This window comes from Oncorhynchus mykiss, chromosome 19, assembly GCF_057628025.1.
Source record: "Oncorhynchus mykiss isolate SJ-2025 chromosome 19, ASM5762802v1, whole genome shotgun sequence".
NCBI lineage: Eukaryota > Metazoa > Chordata > Actinopteri > Salmoniformes > Salmonidae > Oncorhynchus > Oncorhynchus mykiss.
This window is the reverse complement of record NC_143040.1, coordinates 26,286,557-26,305,987: the sequence shown is the minus strand read 5'-3', so window position 1 is coordinate 26,305,987 and position 19,431 is coordinate 26,286,557. Positions and strand designations below refer to the sequence as shown.

Genomic DNA, 19,431 nt, shown 5'->3' with positions numbered 1-19,431 from the left:
AAAGATGTATGTGCCTTTGAACGGGGTGTGGTAGTAGGTGCCATGCGCATCGGTTTGAGTGTGTCAAGAACTGCAATGCTGCTGGGTTTTTCCACCCTAAACAGTTTCCAGTGTGTATCAAGAATGGTCCCACCACCCAAAGGACATCAAGCCAACTTGACACAACTGTGGGAAGCATTGGAGTCAACATGGGCCAGCATCCCTGTGGAACGCTTTCGACACCTTGTAGATTCCCTTCCACCCGACGAATTGAGGCGCGTAACTCAATATTAGGAAGGTGTTCCTAATGTTTGGTATACTCAGTGGATATCTCTAATAAACTGTTTCACCACTACTGTGATTATCCAACATTGTAGATGAGAGGGTGTGTGTGTGTGTGTGTGTGTGTGTGTGTGTGTTTGTGTTTTCTGGGCCAGCCCATCCAAATCACTCACATCAGTTCACTGTCCTCTCTTCCATCTTCCATCCCTCTATTCATCCCTTTTTTCCCTCCTCTTCTCTCCCCCTGCACACACTGCACTACACACTGCTCTACACACTGCACTACACACTGCTCTACACACTGCACTACACACACACCATACAGAAGGTTCAGAGTCGGTGATGTCGGGCCACACCAGCATGAGCAGCACGGTGCCCATCGCCCGCTTTTCAGAGGAGGAGAAGAGGGTGTCGGTCATCAAGGCGCCCCACTACGAGGGCATCGGCCCCGTGGATGACACGGGCATCCCCATCGCCATTCGCACGGTGAGGCGTGGACACACAGGCAGTCATACACACGACAAGACAAGTGGGGAAAAAAACTCTGGACGCCTACTTTAAGAACACATTTTAAGAAGGCGTAGAAAGTTATTTTTAATTTTAGTTGGGATGGTTTTCGCTTCAGAGCAGTAAGCCTATATTTCATATCTTGTGGTTGTTGACGGTGGCTCTGTCCCACACGGCACCCTATGCCCTTTATAGTGCACCACTTTTGACCAGAATCCTATGTGGCCTGGCCAAAAGTAGTGCACTGTATGGGGAATAGGGTGCCATTTGGGATGCATGACTCACCATTGTGTGGAGCACCTCTGGCCCTGACTAGCCTTGTCTCCTGTCTGATATGTGAGCAGGACCAAGTGGGAGGAATGCTTTTGAGATGTCAGCAGCTTTAGACCTCTTCTTCAGAGCCCTTTCTCTCTCTCGCTCTCTATGTACGCTAGCTGTAATTAGGGACTTTGTCAAAGTCCTCGCTATTGTACTACAGGGCAATGAGCAGCCTTTCTCTCTCTCTCTCTCTCTCTCTCTCTCTCTCTCTCGCTCTCTCTCTCTATGTACGCTAGCTGTAATTAGGGACTTAGTCAAAGTCCTCACTATTGTACTACAGGGCAATGAGCAGTGTGTGTGTGTGTGTGTGTGTATCTCAGCCGTGTATAAAAGTACTTCAGACACTAGTCAACACTCTATTGAGAGGCTGTGGATACTAGGAGAGGAGAGGGAGAGAGACCAAAACAGATAGTCAGAGATAGAGAGAGACAGATGCTGTGTGGAAAATATTTCTGGCCCCTCGCTGGTAACCATGGTATTAGTGGAGGTGTGACCAAGCTTGGGCCATCCGGGTACGTCTGGTCAAACACACACACACACTCTGGACTAGAAATATACACTTTTCTGCCTAGTCACGTTCGCGGTGGTGGTCAATGTTATGGACTTGCCATGAGATGAACTTCCCCCGTCACCCGATGACACATGACCGAGTGTGGGACAAGCAAAAGACACATGGCTATGGACACAGACTTCTCCTTGTCCTGTCCGTCTATCGAGCCGTCTGTCCACCCCATATGCCTGCCGACGTGTCCGTCTGTCCGTAGCCTCCATTTGATTTGTGATTTGTTTTCCCTCTCCCCACAGACGGTGGATAGGCCGAAGGACTGGTACAAGACCATGTTCAAGCAGATCCACATGGTTCACAAAGCAGGTGGGGAGAAGTGCACTAGACTGGAGGAGACAGTACAGTGTGTCCATTGCAGTATGTACGGTCAATTCCCACTTCATTTGTCCCATGCGCCTAATACAATACCGTGAAATGCTTACTTTATGGTCTGTCTTTCTTTGCTGTTCACCAAGATTGGTCAAACACCTGGGCTGTGTGTGTGTGTATGCATGCATCATGTGTGTACACTATGTATACAAAAGTATGTGGGACACCCCTTCAAATGAGTGGATTCGGCTATTGCAGCCGCACCCGTTGCTGACAGGTGTATAGAATTGAGCACATAGTCATGCAATCTCCATAGACAAACATTGGCAGTAGAATGGCCCCATACTGAAGAGCTCGGCGACTTTCAACATGGCACCGTCATAGGATGCCACCTTTCCAACAAGTCAGTTTGTCAAATTTATGCCCTGCTAGAGCTGCCCCGGTCAACTGTAAGTGCTGTTGTTGTAAAGTGGAATCGTCTAGGAGCAACAATGTCTCAGCCGCGAAGTGGTAGGCCACACAGGCTCACAGAACGGGACCGCCGAGTGCTGAAGCGCGTTTAAACAGTCTGTCCTCGGTTGCAACACTCATTAACGAGTTCCAAACTGCCCTTGGAAGCAACGTCAGCACAAGAACTGTTCGTCGGGAGCTTGATGAAATGGGTTTCCATGGCCGAGCAGCCTCACACAAGCCTAAGATCACCATGCGCAATACCAAGCATCGACCGGATTGGTGTAAAGTTCTGTGGAGTGATGAATCACATTCCACCATCTGGCAGTCCGACGGCCGAATCTTGGTTTGGGAGATGCCAGGAGAACGCTACCTGCCCCAATGCATAGTGCCAACTGTAAAGTTTGGTGGAGGAGGAATAACGGTCTGGGGCTGTTTCTTCATAGTTCGGGCTAGGCCCCTTAGTTCCAGTGAAGGGAAATCTTAACGCTACAGCATATAATGACATTCTAGACAGTTCTCTACTTCCAACTTTGTGGCAAGGCCCTTTCCTGTTTCAGCATGACAATGCCCTCCTGCACAAATCGAGGTCCATACAGAAATGGTTTGTTGAGATCGGTGTGGAAGAAGTTGACTGGCCTTGAGCTCTACTCCATCGAACATTGTTGGGATTAATTGGAACGCAGACTAGACTGCGAGCCAGGCCTAGTCGCCCAACATCGGTGCCCGACTTTGCTAATGCTCTTGCAGCAGTGTTCCAACATCTAGTGGAAAGCCTTCCCAGAAGAGTGGATGCAGTTATAGCAGCTGCATATTAATGCCCATAATTTTTGAATGAGATGTTCGACGAGCAGGTGCCCACATACTTTTGGTCATGTAGTGTGTGTGTGGATGGACATGCATGTATTGTGTTTGTTTGTGTGTGTGGGTTTCTCTCTGTGTGCCCTTGTTGAGCCAGAACACTACAGCTCCACAGAGCCAGAGCTAATTAGAGCGAGAGTGTGGAAGGGGAGAGACCGAGACGAATACAACAAGAGCAATAGAAAGAGGAAGGAGAGAGAGCGAGGGGGATTGAGTGGGAGAAGCGGTGTCTCGTCGAACCTACAGATGCACTGCCGCGATCTCTGATCCGCTGTGTGGGCGTCACCAAATCAAATAGTCAATACAAGGCATATTTGTTCTTAACAATGCACACACACACACACAGCTCATTGTAGTTCTCAAAGGATAACTTCAATAGTCAGCCCTTTGTTCTCCTCGGTCCTTATACGTTGATCTTCAGTATTCACCTTGCTGATAAGCTACCCAGGCTTTAGTTTGCCCACTGAGGTTTTCCCTGAGGCGGGCAGAATATTTCTGCAGTGACGAAAGTAGAGAATCTGTATGTGCGCACAAATGGATGCAGGGGAAAGGGTACTCTCGGCAGGGTGTGTGTGCGTGTGAGTAAGTGTTGTTCTGCTCACCTTCCGTGTTTCTACAGATGACGACTATGCCGACGCGCACAACGCCACATACACTGTCATCGGTGACAGCGGTAAGATTCTCGATCTCTTTTTGACGATTCAAATGTATGCCACTGGTTTGTCACGTTGTCCTGTGTTCAAACACCCGACTTGCAAGAATACTTAGTTTACGACCCCCTTCTCTCTCTCTCTCCCCAGACACACATGGTCAGTCCTCCAACCCCACCATGGCATACCCTCCCCCCAGGACACAAACGTACCGGCCCCTGGCCAAGAGTCCGTCGGGCAGCGGAAGCCCCGGGACCTTTAGGGAGCCCTCCCCCGTGCCTCCGCCACCCCCGCCCATGCCCTCCCTCCTCCAGCTGAGGTCCAGAGACAGCGACCGGGAGCGAGACTCGCCCGACACCATGTAAGACACACCGCGGGTCTGGTTTCTCTTTCGCTTGGTCCGAGACCAATGGCTAGCTAGTCTCCATGTTAGGCTTAGACTTAGGCCTAGTCTGCAATGTAGGCCTAGACATGGGCCTTGGACCCAGGCTTAGTCCTTACCTAGGTCTAGTCCCTTGACACCCCTCACCTTAGGGGTTACCTTAGCCCTAGAGCCTATACCTAGGCTAGTGGTGCGCCTTTGGCATCATCTTAAACTAGGTCCAAGATCACACTGATGTCTTTATTTATTTATTAGCAGGAATCAGTGGGGCCCTCCCGATAGGAAAGTGGACACTAGAAAGTACCGCGCTGAACCCCGGAGTATCTTTGAGTACGAGCCCGGGAAATCATCCGCTCTGGAGCAGGAGAGGCCGGTGAGTGCCCAAAAGCACGTCTGTCACTTTTTAACATTTTTTAATTAGCTTACATCAGGTTGGTTGGGGAGGTGTGTCAAACTCCATTCCTGGAGGGCCGTGTGTTTTGCTGTTTTTTTTTTTGTCATTCCCATTTAGTTGGTGTCCAATTAGACTGCCGGACATAAATTAATTCATCTGACAACCAGGTGAGGGGAGTTCCTAACTAATCAACGGTCTTAACTGATCAATCAACTACAAGGGAGGAGCGAAAATCCGCTGACGCTCAGCCCTCCAGGAATTCAGTTTGACACCCCTGGCCTACATTGTCATTATCCAAGCCATTTAAAACTCCATTACCCATAATCACCCTCTACACCATCCTTGGTTCCTAGTAAGTGAGTGATCTCCAACTCTCGGTCTTGGAGAACTCAATGGATGTGTAGGATTTTGTTCCTGCCCAGCATGAATACACCCGATTCCAGATAGTAAGAACCAGAATGTATCAGCGATGTGTTTTAGAGCTGGGTTGGAACAAAACCCTCTACACACAAAGGCTCTGTCTACTGGAACAGAGTCGGAGACCCCTGACCTCCGCTCTAGGAAGAAGCCTTTAGAGGTACTGTACCTGAACCATTAGAGGGATCAACACATTTCTATGACGCGTTCTGAAGTGGTCCAACTTACTGCTTGTTAATGCTTGTTAATTTTTAAGCTCGAGGGGGGATTTATCCTCGAAAGGGGTATTTTTAGAAAGGTAGTGGCCTTTGAACATGAATGATATAGATGCTCTCTTAGGGAACCTTTTCACATTTTGTTACAGCCTTATTTTTAAATGGTTTAAATCATTTTTTCCCTTCATCAATCTACACGAAATAACCCATAATGACAAAGCGAAAACAAGTTTGAAACTCGAAATTGAGCTCGGGTGCATCCTGTTTCGATTGATCATCCTTGAGATGTTTCTACAACTTGATTGGAGTCCACCTGGGGGTAAATTCAAATGATTGGACATGATTTGTCTGCAGTTGACAGTGCATGTCAGAGCAAAAACCAAGCCATGAGGTTGAAGGAATTGTCCGTAGAGCTCTGAGACAGGATTGCGTCACAGATCTGGGAAAGTGTACCAAAACATTTCTGCAGCATTGAATGTCCCCAAGAACACAGTGGCCTCCATAATTCTTAAATAGAAGAAGTTTGAAACCGCCAAGACTATTCCTAGAGCTGGCCACCCGGCCAAACTGAGCAATCGGGGGAGAAGGGCCTTGGTCAGGCAGGTGACCAAGAACCCGATGGTAACTCTGACAGAGTTCCTCTGTGGAGATGAGAGAACCTTCCAGAAGAACAACCATCTCTGGGCACTCCACCAATCAGGCTTTTATGGTAAAAGGCACATGACAGACGGCTTGGAGTTTGCCAAAAAGCTCCTAAAGGAATCTCAGACCATGAGAAACAACATTCTCTGGTCTGATGAAACCAAGATTGAACACTTTGAATGCCACGTGTCACGTCTGGAGAAAACCTGGCACTATCCCTACGGTGAAGCATGGTGGTGGCAGCATCATACTGTGGGGATGTTTTTCACTGGCAGGGACTGGGAGACTAGTCAGGGTCAAGGGAAGGATGAACTGAGCAAAGTACAGAGATCCTTGATGAAAACCTGCTCCAGAGCGCTCAGGACCTCAGATAAGGGCGAAGGTTCATCTTCCAACAGGACAGCGACCCTAAGCACACAGCCAAGACAATGCAGGAGTGACTTCGGGACAAGTCTCTGAATGTCCTTAAGTGGTCCAGCCAGAGGCCGGACTTGAACCCGATCGAACATTTCTGGAGAGACCTGAAAATAGCTGTGCAGTAACACTCCCCAACCAACCTGACAGAGCTTGAGAGGATTTGCAGAGAAGAATGGGAGAAACTCCCCAAATACAGGTGTGCCAATCTTGTTTTTAAATTTTTAATTTCACCTTTATTTAACCAGGTAGGCTAGTTGAAAACAAGTTCTCATTTAGAACTGCGACCTGGCCAAGATAAAGCAAAGCAGTGAGACACAAACAACAACAGAGTTACACATGAAATAAACAAACATAACACAGTCAATAACACAATAAAAGAAAGTATATGTATAGTATGTGCAGTTTTAGTGTCATACCCAAGAAGACTCAAGGCTGTAATTGCAGCCAAAGGTGCTTCAACAAAGTTCTGAGTAAAGAGTCTGAATAGTTATGTAAATGTCATAGTTCCATTTTTATTTTTTATTTTAAATTTGCCCAAAAAATGTATTGCTTTGTCATTACGGGGTATTGTGTGTAGATTGATTAGTAAAAAACGAACCATTTTAATTTCTTTTTACAATAAGGCTGTAACGTAACAAAATGTGGGAAAAGTGAAGGGGTCTGAATGCTTTCCGAAGGCACTGTAGGCCTAGAAGCAAGCTTATATTTAGATTTTCATAAATTGTACCCATTTTAATTTATTCAACAGACAGTGTTCTATATCACTCAATCACCTTCCTGATGCTGTCAAACTAAAGTGGAGGTGTTGTGCCCAAATAAAGCAATTGTGTAGGCTCGAAGCAAGGGGAGATGATGTCTAGATGCGTTTTACAGTAGAGATCAAGTGAATTGATTGGCTGGCTGGGCTTGATGGTACAGTGGATGCACAGGGATTTCTCAGATGGAACAGAAAGCAAGATGCCCTTTTTTGGCGTCAAAGGTTTACCCGTGCCGAACTGTTTGTTTAGTATGCCTTAGAATGCGTCTCAGCCAATCACAATGCTTGTTTTGACCAACCCGTTGTTGAATATCGTTTTTGTATAATTTCTCTAGGGTTTCCTCATAAAGTATTTCAGTGACCTTTAACAAAAATGAAAGGGACCGCAAAGGGTTGGAATCTTCTTCACACTCCGTCTGTCTGTCACCCATTGGTAAAGCTCCGCCTTATCTCAGTTCACTGGTCACGATGGCAACACCCACCCGTAGCACGCGCTCCAGTAGGTGTATCTCACTGATCATCCCTAAAGCCAACACCTCATTTGGCCGCCTTTCGTTCCAGTTCTCTGCTGCCTGTGACTGGAACGAATTGCAAAAATCGCTGAAGTTGGAGACTTTTATCTCCCTCACCAACTTCAAACATCTGCTATCTGAGCAGCTAACCGATCGCTGCAGCTGTACATAGTCTATCGGTAAATAGCCCACCCAATTTTACCTACCTCATCCCCGTACTGTTTATATTTATTTACTTTTCTGCTCTTTTGCACACCAGTATCTCTACCTGTACATGACCATCTGATCATTTTTCACTCCAGTGTTAATCTGCAAAATTGTAATTATTCGCCTACCTCCTCATGCCTTTTGCACACAATGTATATAGACTATTTTTTTTCTACTGTGTTAATTGTTTACTCCATGTGTAACTGTATTGTTGTCTGTTCACACTGCTGTGCTTTATCTTGGCCAGGTCGCAGTTGTAAATGAGAACTTGTTCTCAACTAGCCTACCTGGTTAAATAAAGGTGAAATAAAAAAAATTGTATTGTCCAGGCTGGGGCTAATTGCTACATGGAATTGAGGGCAAGAGGTGAAGTTGTGATAGTTGTGTATTGTATGAGCTTTATTGGACTGGCCAACCCTCCTGGAGAAGCTGGTTGACCTCTGTAGACGTCTGGTGCTCTACTTTCTTCTGGGTCAGATTTACTCCAATTAGACAGAGGTGTCCGTGAGACTACAGTCCCCTCCACAGTGCAGTTCACCTCTTCCTGAGCTAAAGTAGCTGATTTGCAAGTCCAATACACAATGCACTTCCAAGATGGCCAATAAAAGTGGGCAGCCTTTCTCCCAGCAGCTCATAAACTACATTTCCCAGGAGACACTGGGGGTGGTAAATGTCACAGCCAAGCCTGCAGTGTGCTGGGCACTGCAGTGAATCACTCCTCTGCTCCAAGGTAAACCTCATTGAGAGTGACTGAGGAATAAGGCCCAGGACTGGCGTGTAGGAGACGTTCTAGCTGTAAGTCCTTCAGGAGAGGAGGTGGGAGAGCGAGAGTTTCTGTATGTTCAGTTAAGGTGAGTTTTTGCTCCAGGTATAAAAGTGAACTTTTAATATTAAGCTCAGAGTACAGAGTATTGGGCAGAGTACACGGTGAAGTTTTAAATTAGACTTTGAGAAAGAATCCAGCCAAGTAATTTATTAACAGTTAAACCAACGTTACTTTTATTTTTACCTCATTTACCCGGGGCCATGCTCAGCAGGATGAAGTGGTGTGCAACGTTTAATTCAATGGATGTTCAGAAACAGCACCATAATCAGTCGAATGTTGTGATTGTCATTTCCCAGAGGGCGATTTTGTATGATGTGCTGCACAAGTTTGGATTTCAGAATGGTCATAACCATATTGATCAGGTCACACGCCGCCACACCGACCAAACGAGAGCAAACGAACCTCGGAAAATGGTTGAAGAACGGCGCGCTCAGCGTTTTTGCGCTCAACCGGGGCGCGTTCAGCAGGACCTAACGTTTTGGAATGTTCTAATAGGAATATGCTTTGTAGCGTAAACATGACTCTCTGACATGTAGAATAAGGAATCACGTTGGCTCTGTATCTGAAACGTTTGATCACGTTCGGCCACTGAACGTGGCCCCGGTGTGCCGAAATGAACCAGAGTTGTCGGGCTTTATGACAGGAAGATATTGCCCTCTGCTGTAGTAGTTTAAACATTACAACACTTTTTTTCTGCTCTGGTTTGGTGCTTTATAGTGAGCGACTGGTGAGGAGAGCGTGTGTGTTGTCACACACTAAATCAAATCAAATGTATTTATATAGCCCTTCGTACATCAGCAAATATATATCAAAGTGTTGTACAGAAACCCAGCCTAAAACCCCAAACAGCAAGCAATGCAGGTGGAGAAGCACAGTGGCTAGGAAAAACTCCCTAGAAAGGCCAGAACCTAGGAAGAAACCTAGAGAGGAACCAGGCTATGAGGGGTGGCCAGTCCTCTTCTGCCTGGGCTTGGTGGAGATTATAACAGAACATGGCCAAGATGTTCAAATGTTCATAAATGACCAGCATGGTCAAATAATAATAATCACAGTGGTTGTCGAGGGTGCAACATGTCAGCACCTCAGGAGTAAATGTTAGTTGGCTTTTCATAGCCGATCATTAAGAGTATCTCTACTACTCCTGCTGTCTCTAGAGAGTTGAAAACAGCAGGTCTGGGACAGGTAGCACGTCCGGTGAACAGGTCAGGATTCCATAGCGCAGGCAGAACAGTTGAAACTGGAGCAGCAGCACGGCCAGGTGGACTGGGGACAGCAAGGAGTCATCATGCCAGGTAGTCCTGAGGCATGGTCCTAGGGCTCAGGTCCTCCGAGAGAAAGAGAGAATTAGAGAGAGCATACTTAAATTCACACAGGACAAGACAGGAGAAGTACTCCAGATATAACAAACTGACCCTAGCCCCCCGACACAAACTACTGCAGCATAAATACTGGAGGCTGAGACAGAAGGGGTCAGGAGACACTGTGGCCCCATCCGATGATCCCCCCCGGACAGGGCCAAACAGGAAGGATATAACCCCACCCACTTTGCCAAAGCACAGCCCCCATACCACTAGAGGGATATCTTCAACCACCAACTTACCATCCTGAGACAAGGCCGAGTATAGCCCACAAAGATCTCCGCCACGGCACAACCCAAGGGGGGGCGCCAACCCAGACAGGAAGATCACATCAGTGACTCAACCCACTCAAGTGACGCACCCCTCCTAGGGACGGCATGGAAGAGAACCAGTAAAACAGTGACTCAGCCCCTGTAATAGGGTTAGAGGCAGAGAATCCCAGTGGAAAGAGGGGAACCGGCCAGGCAGAGACAGCAAGGGCGGTTCGTTGCTCCAGAGCCTTTCCATTCACCTTCACACTCCTGGGCCAGACTACACTCAATCATATGACCCACTGAAGAGATGAGACTTCAGTAAAGACATAAAGGTTGAGAGCGAGTCTGCGTCTCTCACATGGGTAGGCAGACCATTCCATAACAATGGAGCTCTATAGGAGAAAGCCCTGCCTCCAGCTGTTTGCTTAGAAATTCTAGGGACAATTAGGAGGCCTGCGTTCTGTGACCGTAGAGTACATGTAGGTATGTACGGCAGCACCAAATCAGAGAGATAGGTAGGAGCAAGCCCATGTAATGCTTTGTTGGTTAGCAGTAAAACCTTGAAATCAGCCCTTGCCTTAACAGGAAGCCAGTGTCGAGAGGCTAGCACTGGAGTAATATGATCACATTTTTTGGTTCTAGTCAGGATTCTAGCAGCCGTATTTAGCACTAACTGAAGTTTATTTAGTGCTTTATCCGGGTAGCCGGAAAGTAGAGCATTGCAGTAGTCTAACCTAGAAGTAACAAAAGGCACTAAAGGTAGCAAAGAGACTTTTCATACAGGGCAGTACAGCGGATGGTTGACGCAATTTAGCTTCTTAGCCTCAGGACACTTTATGAGCCGATGTTATGTCTTTAGCTCTCAATTGAATTGACCATTCTCCTTCAACCCATTCAACGTTTTATCCCCTTTTCCATTATTTGAATGAGAAATGTGAAAAGTAACCGAGTAAACTGAAGTGCACATCAGTACTTTCTATTTGACACGCGTCATAGTTAGCCACAATTTTATTTTTAATTTTTTGGGGGGTGTAATGGTGTGTGCCCTGGTTAGCAACACGGTTTTTGTCTCTTTACCCTGGTGTTAAACTCTCCATCTGGACCCACCCTTCTTTACCCATCAGCCCCTGCAGCTTGGTGCTGCACACCCTATCCTAACCACGAGATCCATATTTCTCTCTGTGCTTTCTGTTCCTCCTCTCTCTCCCTCCTTCCCTCTTTCTCTGTCACCCTCCACTCTCTCCAGACCTATAAGCTAAACCCAGATGACATAGATTTAGAGAACGAGCCTTGGTATAAGTTCTTCTCCGAGCTGGAGTTCGGCCGTCCGGTAAGTGAGGGTCCGTAACTCCCACCTCGGCACCCCCCCGCCTTAGGTATACCCCCCCCCCCACACCACTCCCCTCTACCCGTTCAGTCTTCACCCCACTGTAGCTAGGTGGGAACAATGTAGTCCAGGAGTCGTCCAACTCTCGGACTGGAGAGCTAGTGGATATGCAGGCTTTTGTTCCAGCCCAGCAGTAACACACCTGATTCACACGAAAGGCTGTTTGTTTTATTTCGCAACACATAATCGGTCTTCAGTCTGGACAGAGACTGGGCCTGAATCAGGTGTGTTAGTGCTGAGTTGGAACAAAGGCCTGTGTGCCAGTAGCTCTCCAGGAGCTTGAGTCTGGGGGTCCTTCCTGTTGTAGTTGCTTCGGCATGCTGTTGGGTGCTGGGTGCTCTGGCAAGTCGCCTGTTGTGTGCAGCTCCTTGTGACTGGTCTGCTTGTGTCTCTGAGTCTTGGTGAATTGGTTTTGCGTAGTGTGGCTGTCTCGTTATCAGCTGGCCCTGCGACACTTTGAAAGCTCATACACTGCAAAACAAAACGGAAGTCCCAAATTAATATGGATTGGTCCTTTTTTTTAATCACAAAAATTGTATTTTTCGCTAACAAAATGCAGGTTATTTTGCAGTGTGTGCTTACCGTTGTTGATAAACTCGTGGAGCAGCCGGTAGAACTGAGCAGAACCGAGATCAATCGAAACGACATGCTAAAATCCACAAATGAGTCCCCAGCATCTGGTCAGAGCGTCGTTCTGCACCGTTCTTCATGCTCCTCTTGTATGTTGCAGCTTTGTGTGGTTTCTTTCTGTTTGCTCGTTTAGACATTTTGGTTCCTACCTCTTCTCCTGAAGTGTCAACTCGTTCACTCCTCCTAAACGTTAGGCGACCTAAGGGATTAATGGTATTGGATTGGTTTAAATTTGGGCTGGATTGAGTTCCTGTGTTCCACCATATTCCTTGCCCCGTCCCATTCCTTTGGAAATCCACGAGAGGAAGTGTACAAGTGCACACTTTTTGGGGGAGAAGGGCGAGAAACACTGTTCTAAGTCGGTCTGTTGTTAGGTCGAGGAAGTTGACTTGATTCGGAATGTTCAGCTAGAAATATGCAGCCTAGAAAAGACACGACTCTGATGTCATGCAGAATAAGGAACGCCCAGGTTTCTGTACCACATTTCCATCTGTAATATTATTTATGTTGCACTCTGACCCCACCACTGAGTAAACCCTACACAACATAGAAAAGGTTCCTTAATGCGCATGGCTGGAGGTTAGTTTTGAGAGGGATGGTTCCACCAGCGTCATGTTTTAGCTCGTCTGTCTTCACAACTGAATCACTGCGCTGTAGTGCATATATGCCCTTTCACTCTGCTTTCTGCCTCTTTGCTCTCACAATCTGCATGTCTGTGTGTGCTCACGCGTGTGTGTTGCTTCGTGGTTATGGGTTTGTAGTTGTGCCTAGCAGTAGTGAGTGTGTGTTGGAGCTCACATAATGTACTAGGTGTGTTCAAATTGGCTTAATCATAACTGCAGTGTGTGTGTGTGTGCAGCGTGTCTGAAACTCGTCAGTCTTCAGTTCCTCTGTGCTCTAACGGATGTCACTTTCCTCTCTCCACCTCGTCTTCTCTCCCCCATGACGCCACTGCCTCTCCTCCACCACTCCATCTTCACCTCCTCCTCCTCCTCCTCTTCCTCCTCACCGCTGCTTGGGGCTCAAGCCTCCTAAAAAACGGCTGGATTATAATCCAGACATCTGCTCTGGCCGACTCACCGAGGTAAACATTGGCATTCATCAGCATTGTGGGATTGGGAGGATTGGGTGGGAGTTGAATAGCCTGGTTCCAGAAAATTCTGTGCTGTTTTGCCAACTCCTTGTCACGCCAAACTCGTTAGGCATGACTAAGGCTGCAAAATCCTACTGACTTACCCAAAATTCCAGTTTTCCAGAAATCCTGGATGGGAGACTCCTGGAGTATCGAGGGAAGAAGCAGGAAATCCGGGAATCCTCTAACCAGGATTTCTGGAAAACTAGGGAATTTGGGGAAAGAGACTGGAATTTTGCAACCCTAGGCACGGCAATTCCATAAGGAGTTTAACGCAAACCTGCAGTGGCTTTGTTACTGATCACCTACATGTTGCGTGATTTGGATGAAAACCACCATTCCTACTGTGACTATACATTTTATTAGGCCACCTTACGTCGACACAGGCACAATATGTACCTACATTGTAATTACACTGTACCTATGTCACTAGAGGACTGATGGGGACAGTTGTCACCATGTATAGTACACCATAGCAGGACATTTTCATATTTCAGCATCCATATCAGTCATTAGTCATCTCTTTATTGCATCTTCAACTGCCTGTATTTACTGCTAGTGACTCAATTCAGTGTGTTTATTACTAGGTATAAACCGGCTGGTTCGTGCCCTGAATGGTGATTGTCAGTTCTAATTACATTTGTAACCGGTTTATAATGGCAATAAAGCACCTCAGGGGTTTGTGGTATATGGCCAATATACCACGGCTAAGGGCTGTGTCCAGACACTCTGCGTTGTGTCGTGCATAAGAACAGCCCCAAGCCGTGGTATAATGGCCATATAGCATACCTCCTCGGGCCTTATGTCTTCATTATAAACTGGGTGGTTTGAGCCCTGAATGCTGATTGGCTGACAGCCGTGGTATATCAGACTCTATACCACGGGTCTGACAAAACATGTATTTTTTACTGCTTTAATTACATTGGTAACCAGTTAATAATAGCAATAAGGCACCTTGGGAGTTTGTGGTATATGGCCAGTATACCACGGCTAAGGGCCGTGTCCAGGCACTCCGCAATGTGTTGTGCCCAAGAACAGCACTTAGCCGCGGTCTATTGGCCATATACAACACCACCTTGTGCCTTATTGCTTAAATATAACAGCATAAACAGTACTGCACTTATGTATTTCCAATATACTCGTGAAAAACTTACTCTAATCATGATGTCTAGCAATTTATCTTTCTCTCTCTCGCTATATCGCAATCTAATTGATCTGTTGACAGCTTATTATTGATGTGACTCAAGACTGTATGAATTATAAAGGTTGCTGTCAACCCATGTATATCATGTCAGATGTAAAGCTCATATTTGAATAGGTCCTCTTTGGGATTCAATATGTATCTGCTGATCTGGGGTCGGTTTTCCTGTTGGATTCAAAACGAATAAGATGATATGGACAGAGAGGACCTGATCCTAGATCAGCACAGGGCTCAGGTCTGTCGTTTTATGCTTTGTTACCACATGGAGCCAATCCAATGATCCAAAGAGTGCATTTCGGGTCTTCCGGGGGCGCGTCTTCGTCTCCTCTCTCGCTCTCCCCTTTAGTGCTTCACTTCACTCGTGGCCTTTCTCCCTCCTGAAAGAACCCCTCAAACAGGCCACGGTCAGAGTTCAACAGAATCAGCGGTCACTGCTCTCAGCGCCACCGGCAGGCCCATCCGAGCTTCCATACACACGCCATGTGGAACCTACCTCCGTCATGCCGTCAGCCGGGGGAGCGTTTTGAGCGTGGCGGGCTGAGCATTGTGTGTACCACTGCCGCCTCCTCCTCCACCAGTCTTTGTCCGTGCGGCGCTCACTCTTCCTCTCCCTCCCTTTTGTTGTCTGCCCTCTTTCAGACGTCGCTGTACTTCACTCCCACTGCTGACCGGGTTCCAGAGAGGCCGGCGAGGTGAGTCTTCAATCTCTCTCTCTCTCATATTATCTCCTTCACAAGGACACTCAGTGTTTTTGTAGCTCTGTTGATTGAACATACGTCGTTGTGGGTTTGTGTCAATGTGTGTGTGACGGGTGACTCTCCCCACACACACCCTGCATACATTATCCACTCTGCCTATTGATTCTGTCCTTCAACCCTGTCCCTCTTCTCCTCCCCTCCTCCTCCCATTCCCTTTCACCGATGCTAGGCTTAATCTGTTCGATTGGCTCCGAGTGAATGGGATGGTTGAAAAGAGGATGTTATTCGTGGAAGGTTGACTGGGATTCTATTCTGTGTAGTTGAATGGCTAGTAGCCTGTTTAACCCACACTAGAAGTCTTGATCTGAAGGCTTTTGTTGAGAGTTAGATTGGGAGAGGTTTACATATAGGAAAGGCACAGCCGAGCCCCGGGTTCGGCCGACTGACTCTCTCGTCGCCAGGGGTCATGTGTAGTCCGGAGTCGGCGCAGGTTCTAGGGCAAATTTTAAGGAGCAATAGCAGTCGTTCTCCGTCATCCTATTGTGAATTGAATTGACGGGGATGACGTTTTCATGAAATAGTCAAGTTCAACAACTTCTTTTAAAGGTCTATTTTTCCCGCTTTCTTTTGTTCCTTGTTAAGGGTCTATTTGTTGATCCACAAAAGGGCGACGAACGCTATTATACCAGAGGGAATTGTAACCCAGGATATTATATGAACTGGGTCAAAGGAACCATCTGTCATTTTTCCTTGAATTGAAATAGTAATTGAGGTGTGAGAGTAGTTGGCGTTACATTTCCCAACGTATCTTGTTTTGTTCCAAACAAAGTGGTGGGGCTTTCGCTGGGCTGAAACTCAGGCCCCGTTCGAATTATTGGAGAACTTACTTCCTCCCTTGAAGTAGTAACTGATTTAGAAATAATGACTGAACAGGTGACAGACTGTGGGATTGTGGCTTTAAAACCGCGTGTTCTATCACTTTGTGTTCCAGTGCTGCCAGTGACTACAGGAAGAGGAGGAAGTCGGAGCCTTCGGGTGACCAGGGCAAGAACCAGGTCTCCCCAAAACAACTGGACCCTTACAGAGGCAGCAGCACACTGAGGAAACCAGCCATACGCTCCTCCCCCTCCTCCCCCTCCAGAGCCAAAGGTACACAACACACACACACACAGGCAAACAGAGAGACGTATGTGCACGCACACACACACACACACACACACTCACGCATAAATAGGCTACACTGGATCCCTATAGAGCCTGCACCCTGAGGAAACCGGCCATGAACGAGAAACCCATAAAGGACACGCACACACTCAATACAAACAACCTTCCTCTCTTCCCGATGTGTAAGCACTCTCAAACACACACACACTCAGTACAATCAACCTTCCTCTCTTCCGATGTATAAGCATTCTCAAACGCGCACACACTCAAAAACACACACACTCAATATTAACAACCTCTCCCTTGCAGATGTACAAGCATTCATAAACACACGCTCGCGCACATATATACACACACACACACACACACACACACATTCTCTGTGCTCACTCGCTCTATGCCCGACAGCAATCAGACCGTACACAAGCCCACTGAGAGACAAATCTCCTCTTCTCACGCTATGCTGAGGGCCTCTTCCAGGTCAAGGAGCATCCAGCCCAGTCTAAATAGCCTTGTGTTGACACCGTAAACAAACAACCATGTTCCACGAGCTAATGGGAACGTTCTAACTCAGTGTTTCTCAGTCCAATTCAGGGGGTGCACATTTTTGTCCTAGCCCAGCGCTAACATTCCAGTGTTTTAATTGCTATATTGTAATTACTTAGCCACCATGGCCTATTTATTGCCTTACCTCTCTTATCCTACCCCATTTCCACATGCTGTTTATAGATTTTTCTACTGTATTATTGACTACGTTTTGTTTATCCCATGTGTAACTCTGTGTTGTATGTGTCGACCTGCTTTGCTTTATCTTGGCCAGGTCGCAGTTGCAAATGAGCACTTGTTCTCAACTAGCCTACCTGGTTAAATAAAGGTGAAATACAAAAATAAATCAATAAAAAATGAACATAGCCAATGGAAGAAATCTGCTAGGATTACAGGCTAACGCTAACACATGCCCCAAACAAATCGACATGTCAAGTCAACATATAACCACGCCGTTGATTAGTCGAGTCTGGTGTGTGATTACGGGGCTGGAGCAAAAATGTGAACCCACCCCTGTCGGGACCCCCCCCCCCCCCCCTCCCCCAGGAATGGATTGTGAAATAAAGTCTGTTGTGTGGTGTCTAATTCCGTTCATTATGTTCACAGGTTTTGTCTCTCATAGTGTGGTGACAACAGAAAAGATTAGTGTTTTGTCATCTGCCTTTGTCGGTCGTGCATCTGTTTCTGTTGCGTATACACTGTTCAAAACATTAAGAACACCTTCCTAATGTTGAGATGCAGACCCCTTTTGTCCTCAGAAAAGCCTCAATTCGTCGGGGGAATGGACTCTACGAGATGACGAAAAGCGTTCCACAGGGATGCTGGCCCATGTAGACTCCAATGCTTCCCACAGTTGTGTCAAGTTGTCTGGATGTCTTCTAGGAGGTGGGACCATTCTTGATACGCACGGGAAACTGTTGAGTGTGAAAACCCCAGCAGCGTTGCAGTGTCTTGCCCCTCTGAATGGCACACGTACACAATCCATGTCTCAAGGCTTAAAAATCCTTCTTGAACCTGTCTGCTCCCCTTCATCTACACAGATTTGAAGTGGATTTAACAAGGGACCTCAATAAGGGATCATAGCTTTCACCTGGATCAGTCATAGAAAGAGCAGGTGTTCTTAATGTTTTGTGCACTGTATCGTGAAAAGGATGTGAGATGTGTAATTGTAAATCTCTCCGTCTCTCTCTCCACCATTGCGCTCTGTGATTGGCACAATGGAACTGATGTTCAAGTGCTCCGTTTTAGCTTCTCTCTCGTTCTCGTTCCCCCTCTCCACCATTGCATAATGAAGGCTACAGTATGTTCAAGTGCTCTGTTATGGCATCCATTTCGCCCTCTCTCTATTTCTTTATCTCTGTTCCTCTCACTCTCTTCCTCTCTTTTCCTCTCTACCACGCTGCTCTGGTTTATGGGATCGTCTGAAAGGTGGGGACGCGTGCGACATGACCTGCTCCCCCCGTTTGAGCTCTTCCCCGGGCCCGTACCTCCGCTCCCCTCTCTCCCCCGTGCCCTCCAACCTCGCCCACCGTCGCGACATCGACGGTGCCAACCCGGGGGCTGCCTCCTCGCCCCTCAAGCGCGTCACCTGCTTCAAGAATGGCTGGCAGACGCGGCGGCAGGACGCCGAGACATGGAGCAGCGCCGAAGACGCGCCGCCCGCAAAGCTGAGGTCGCGTAGCTGTGACAACCTGCTCAACGACGGGCACCCGGGCGGCACCGGAGGGCACAAGGCTACCCGTTCGGAGAGCGCCGGGTCACTGGTATTCGACAACCCGTTGCGGCAAACCGCATCGTCCTCTACCCGCTCCTTGCCTCGCCCGCACCGGCGACGTGCCCACGACGCGCCAGGCTTCCTGAAGCTCTACCGCAAGATGCACCACATCGACCGCGCCCAGCTGCTGCCCTCTGACGTCATCCGCTCGGTCCGTGTCCGCATCCTGGAGCTGGAGCGCCAGCCGCACCTCTTCCCCCGAAAACTCTCCCCCTGGGGGCCGTCGTGGGGCCTGGAGGTCCCTCGCGATACGGTGCCAATGCGCATCTCCACATACGAGCAACTCATCCAGAAGTCCAAGTCGATGCCCGATTTGGGAGATAGCGAGGTCCCGTCTGGCGCAACCACGCCCGGCGGGTCATCGTCCCGCGCCAGTAGTAGCGGGGGAGGAGGCGGCGGGGGCAGGGAGACACCCGTGTACCCCAAACGGCGTTTCTCCATTGAGTCTCTGCTAGAGGAGGACATTAACAATGGGAACGGGACGTCCCATCACGCTCACCAGGGGGCGAGGAGCCCGCCCGAGGGTCAACCCCGCCTCGCCCTGGACCCCCACAATTTCCCCGACCCCCTCGTATATCGACGGGCCGCTGTCCCGGG

The 19,431-nt window shown here is 47.9% G+C and overlaps 1 protein-coding gene across 50 annotated transcripts in view; it reads left to right on the top strand.

Annotated features, from left to right (window-relative positions):
* Positions 1-19,431, top strand: part of LOC110497456 (sorbin and SH3 domain-containing protein 2) — an 83,043-nt gene that overhangs the window by 49,370 nt on the left and 14,242 nt on the right. For 14 of the 50 annotated variants that reach the window (XM_090210633.1, XM_090210630.1, XM_090210657.1 and 11 more), the window contains 9 exons: positions 587-747; positions 1,891-1,957; positions 3,891-3,944; positions 4,072-4,282; positions 4,559-4,676; positions 11,549-11,632; positions 13,347-13,403; positions 15,292-15,344; positions 16,342-16,499. In XM_090210633.1, the coding sequence (XP_090066759.1) occupies positions 587-747; positions 1,891-1,957; positions 3,891-3,944; positions 4,072-4,282; positions 4,559-4,676; positions 11,549-11,632; positions 13,347-13,403; positions 15,292-15,344; positions 16,342-16,499 (963 nt within the window). Of the gene's footprint in view, positions 1-586; positions 748-1,890; positions 2,009-3,890; positions 3,945-4,071; positions 4,283-4,558; positions 4,677-11,548; positions 11,633-13,346; positions 13,404-15,291; positions 15,345-16,341; positions 16,500-19,431 lie in introns of all 50 variants that reach the window. The other 36 variants (XM_090210668.1, XM_090210666.1, XM_090210648.1 and 33 more) reach the window with 6 other exon arrangements.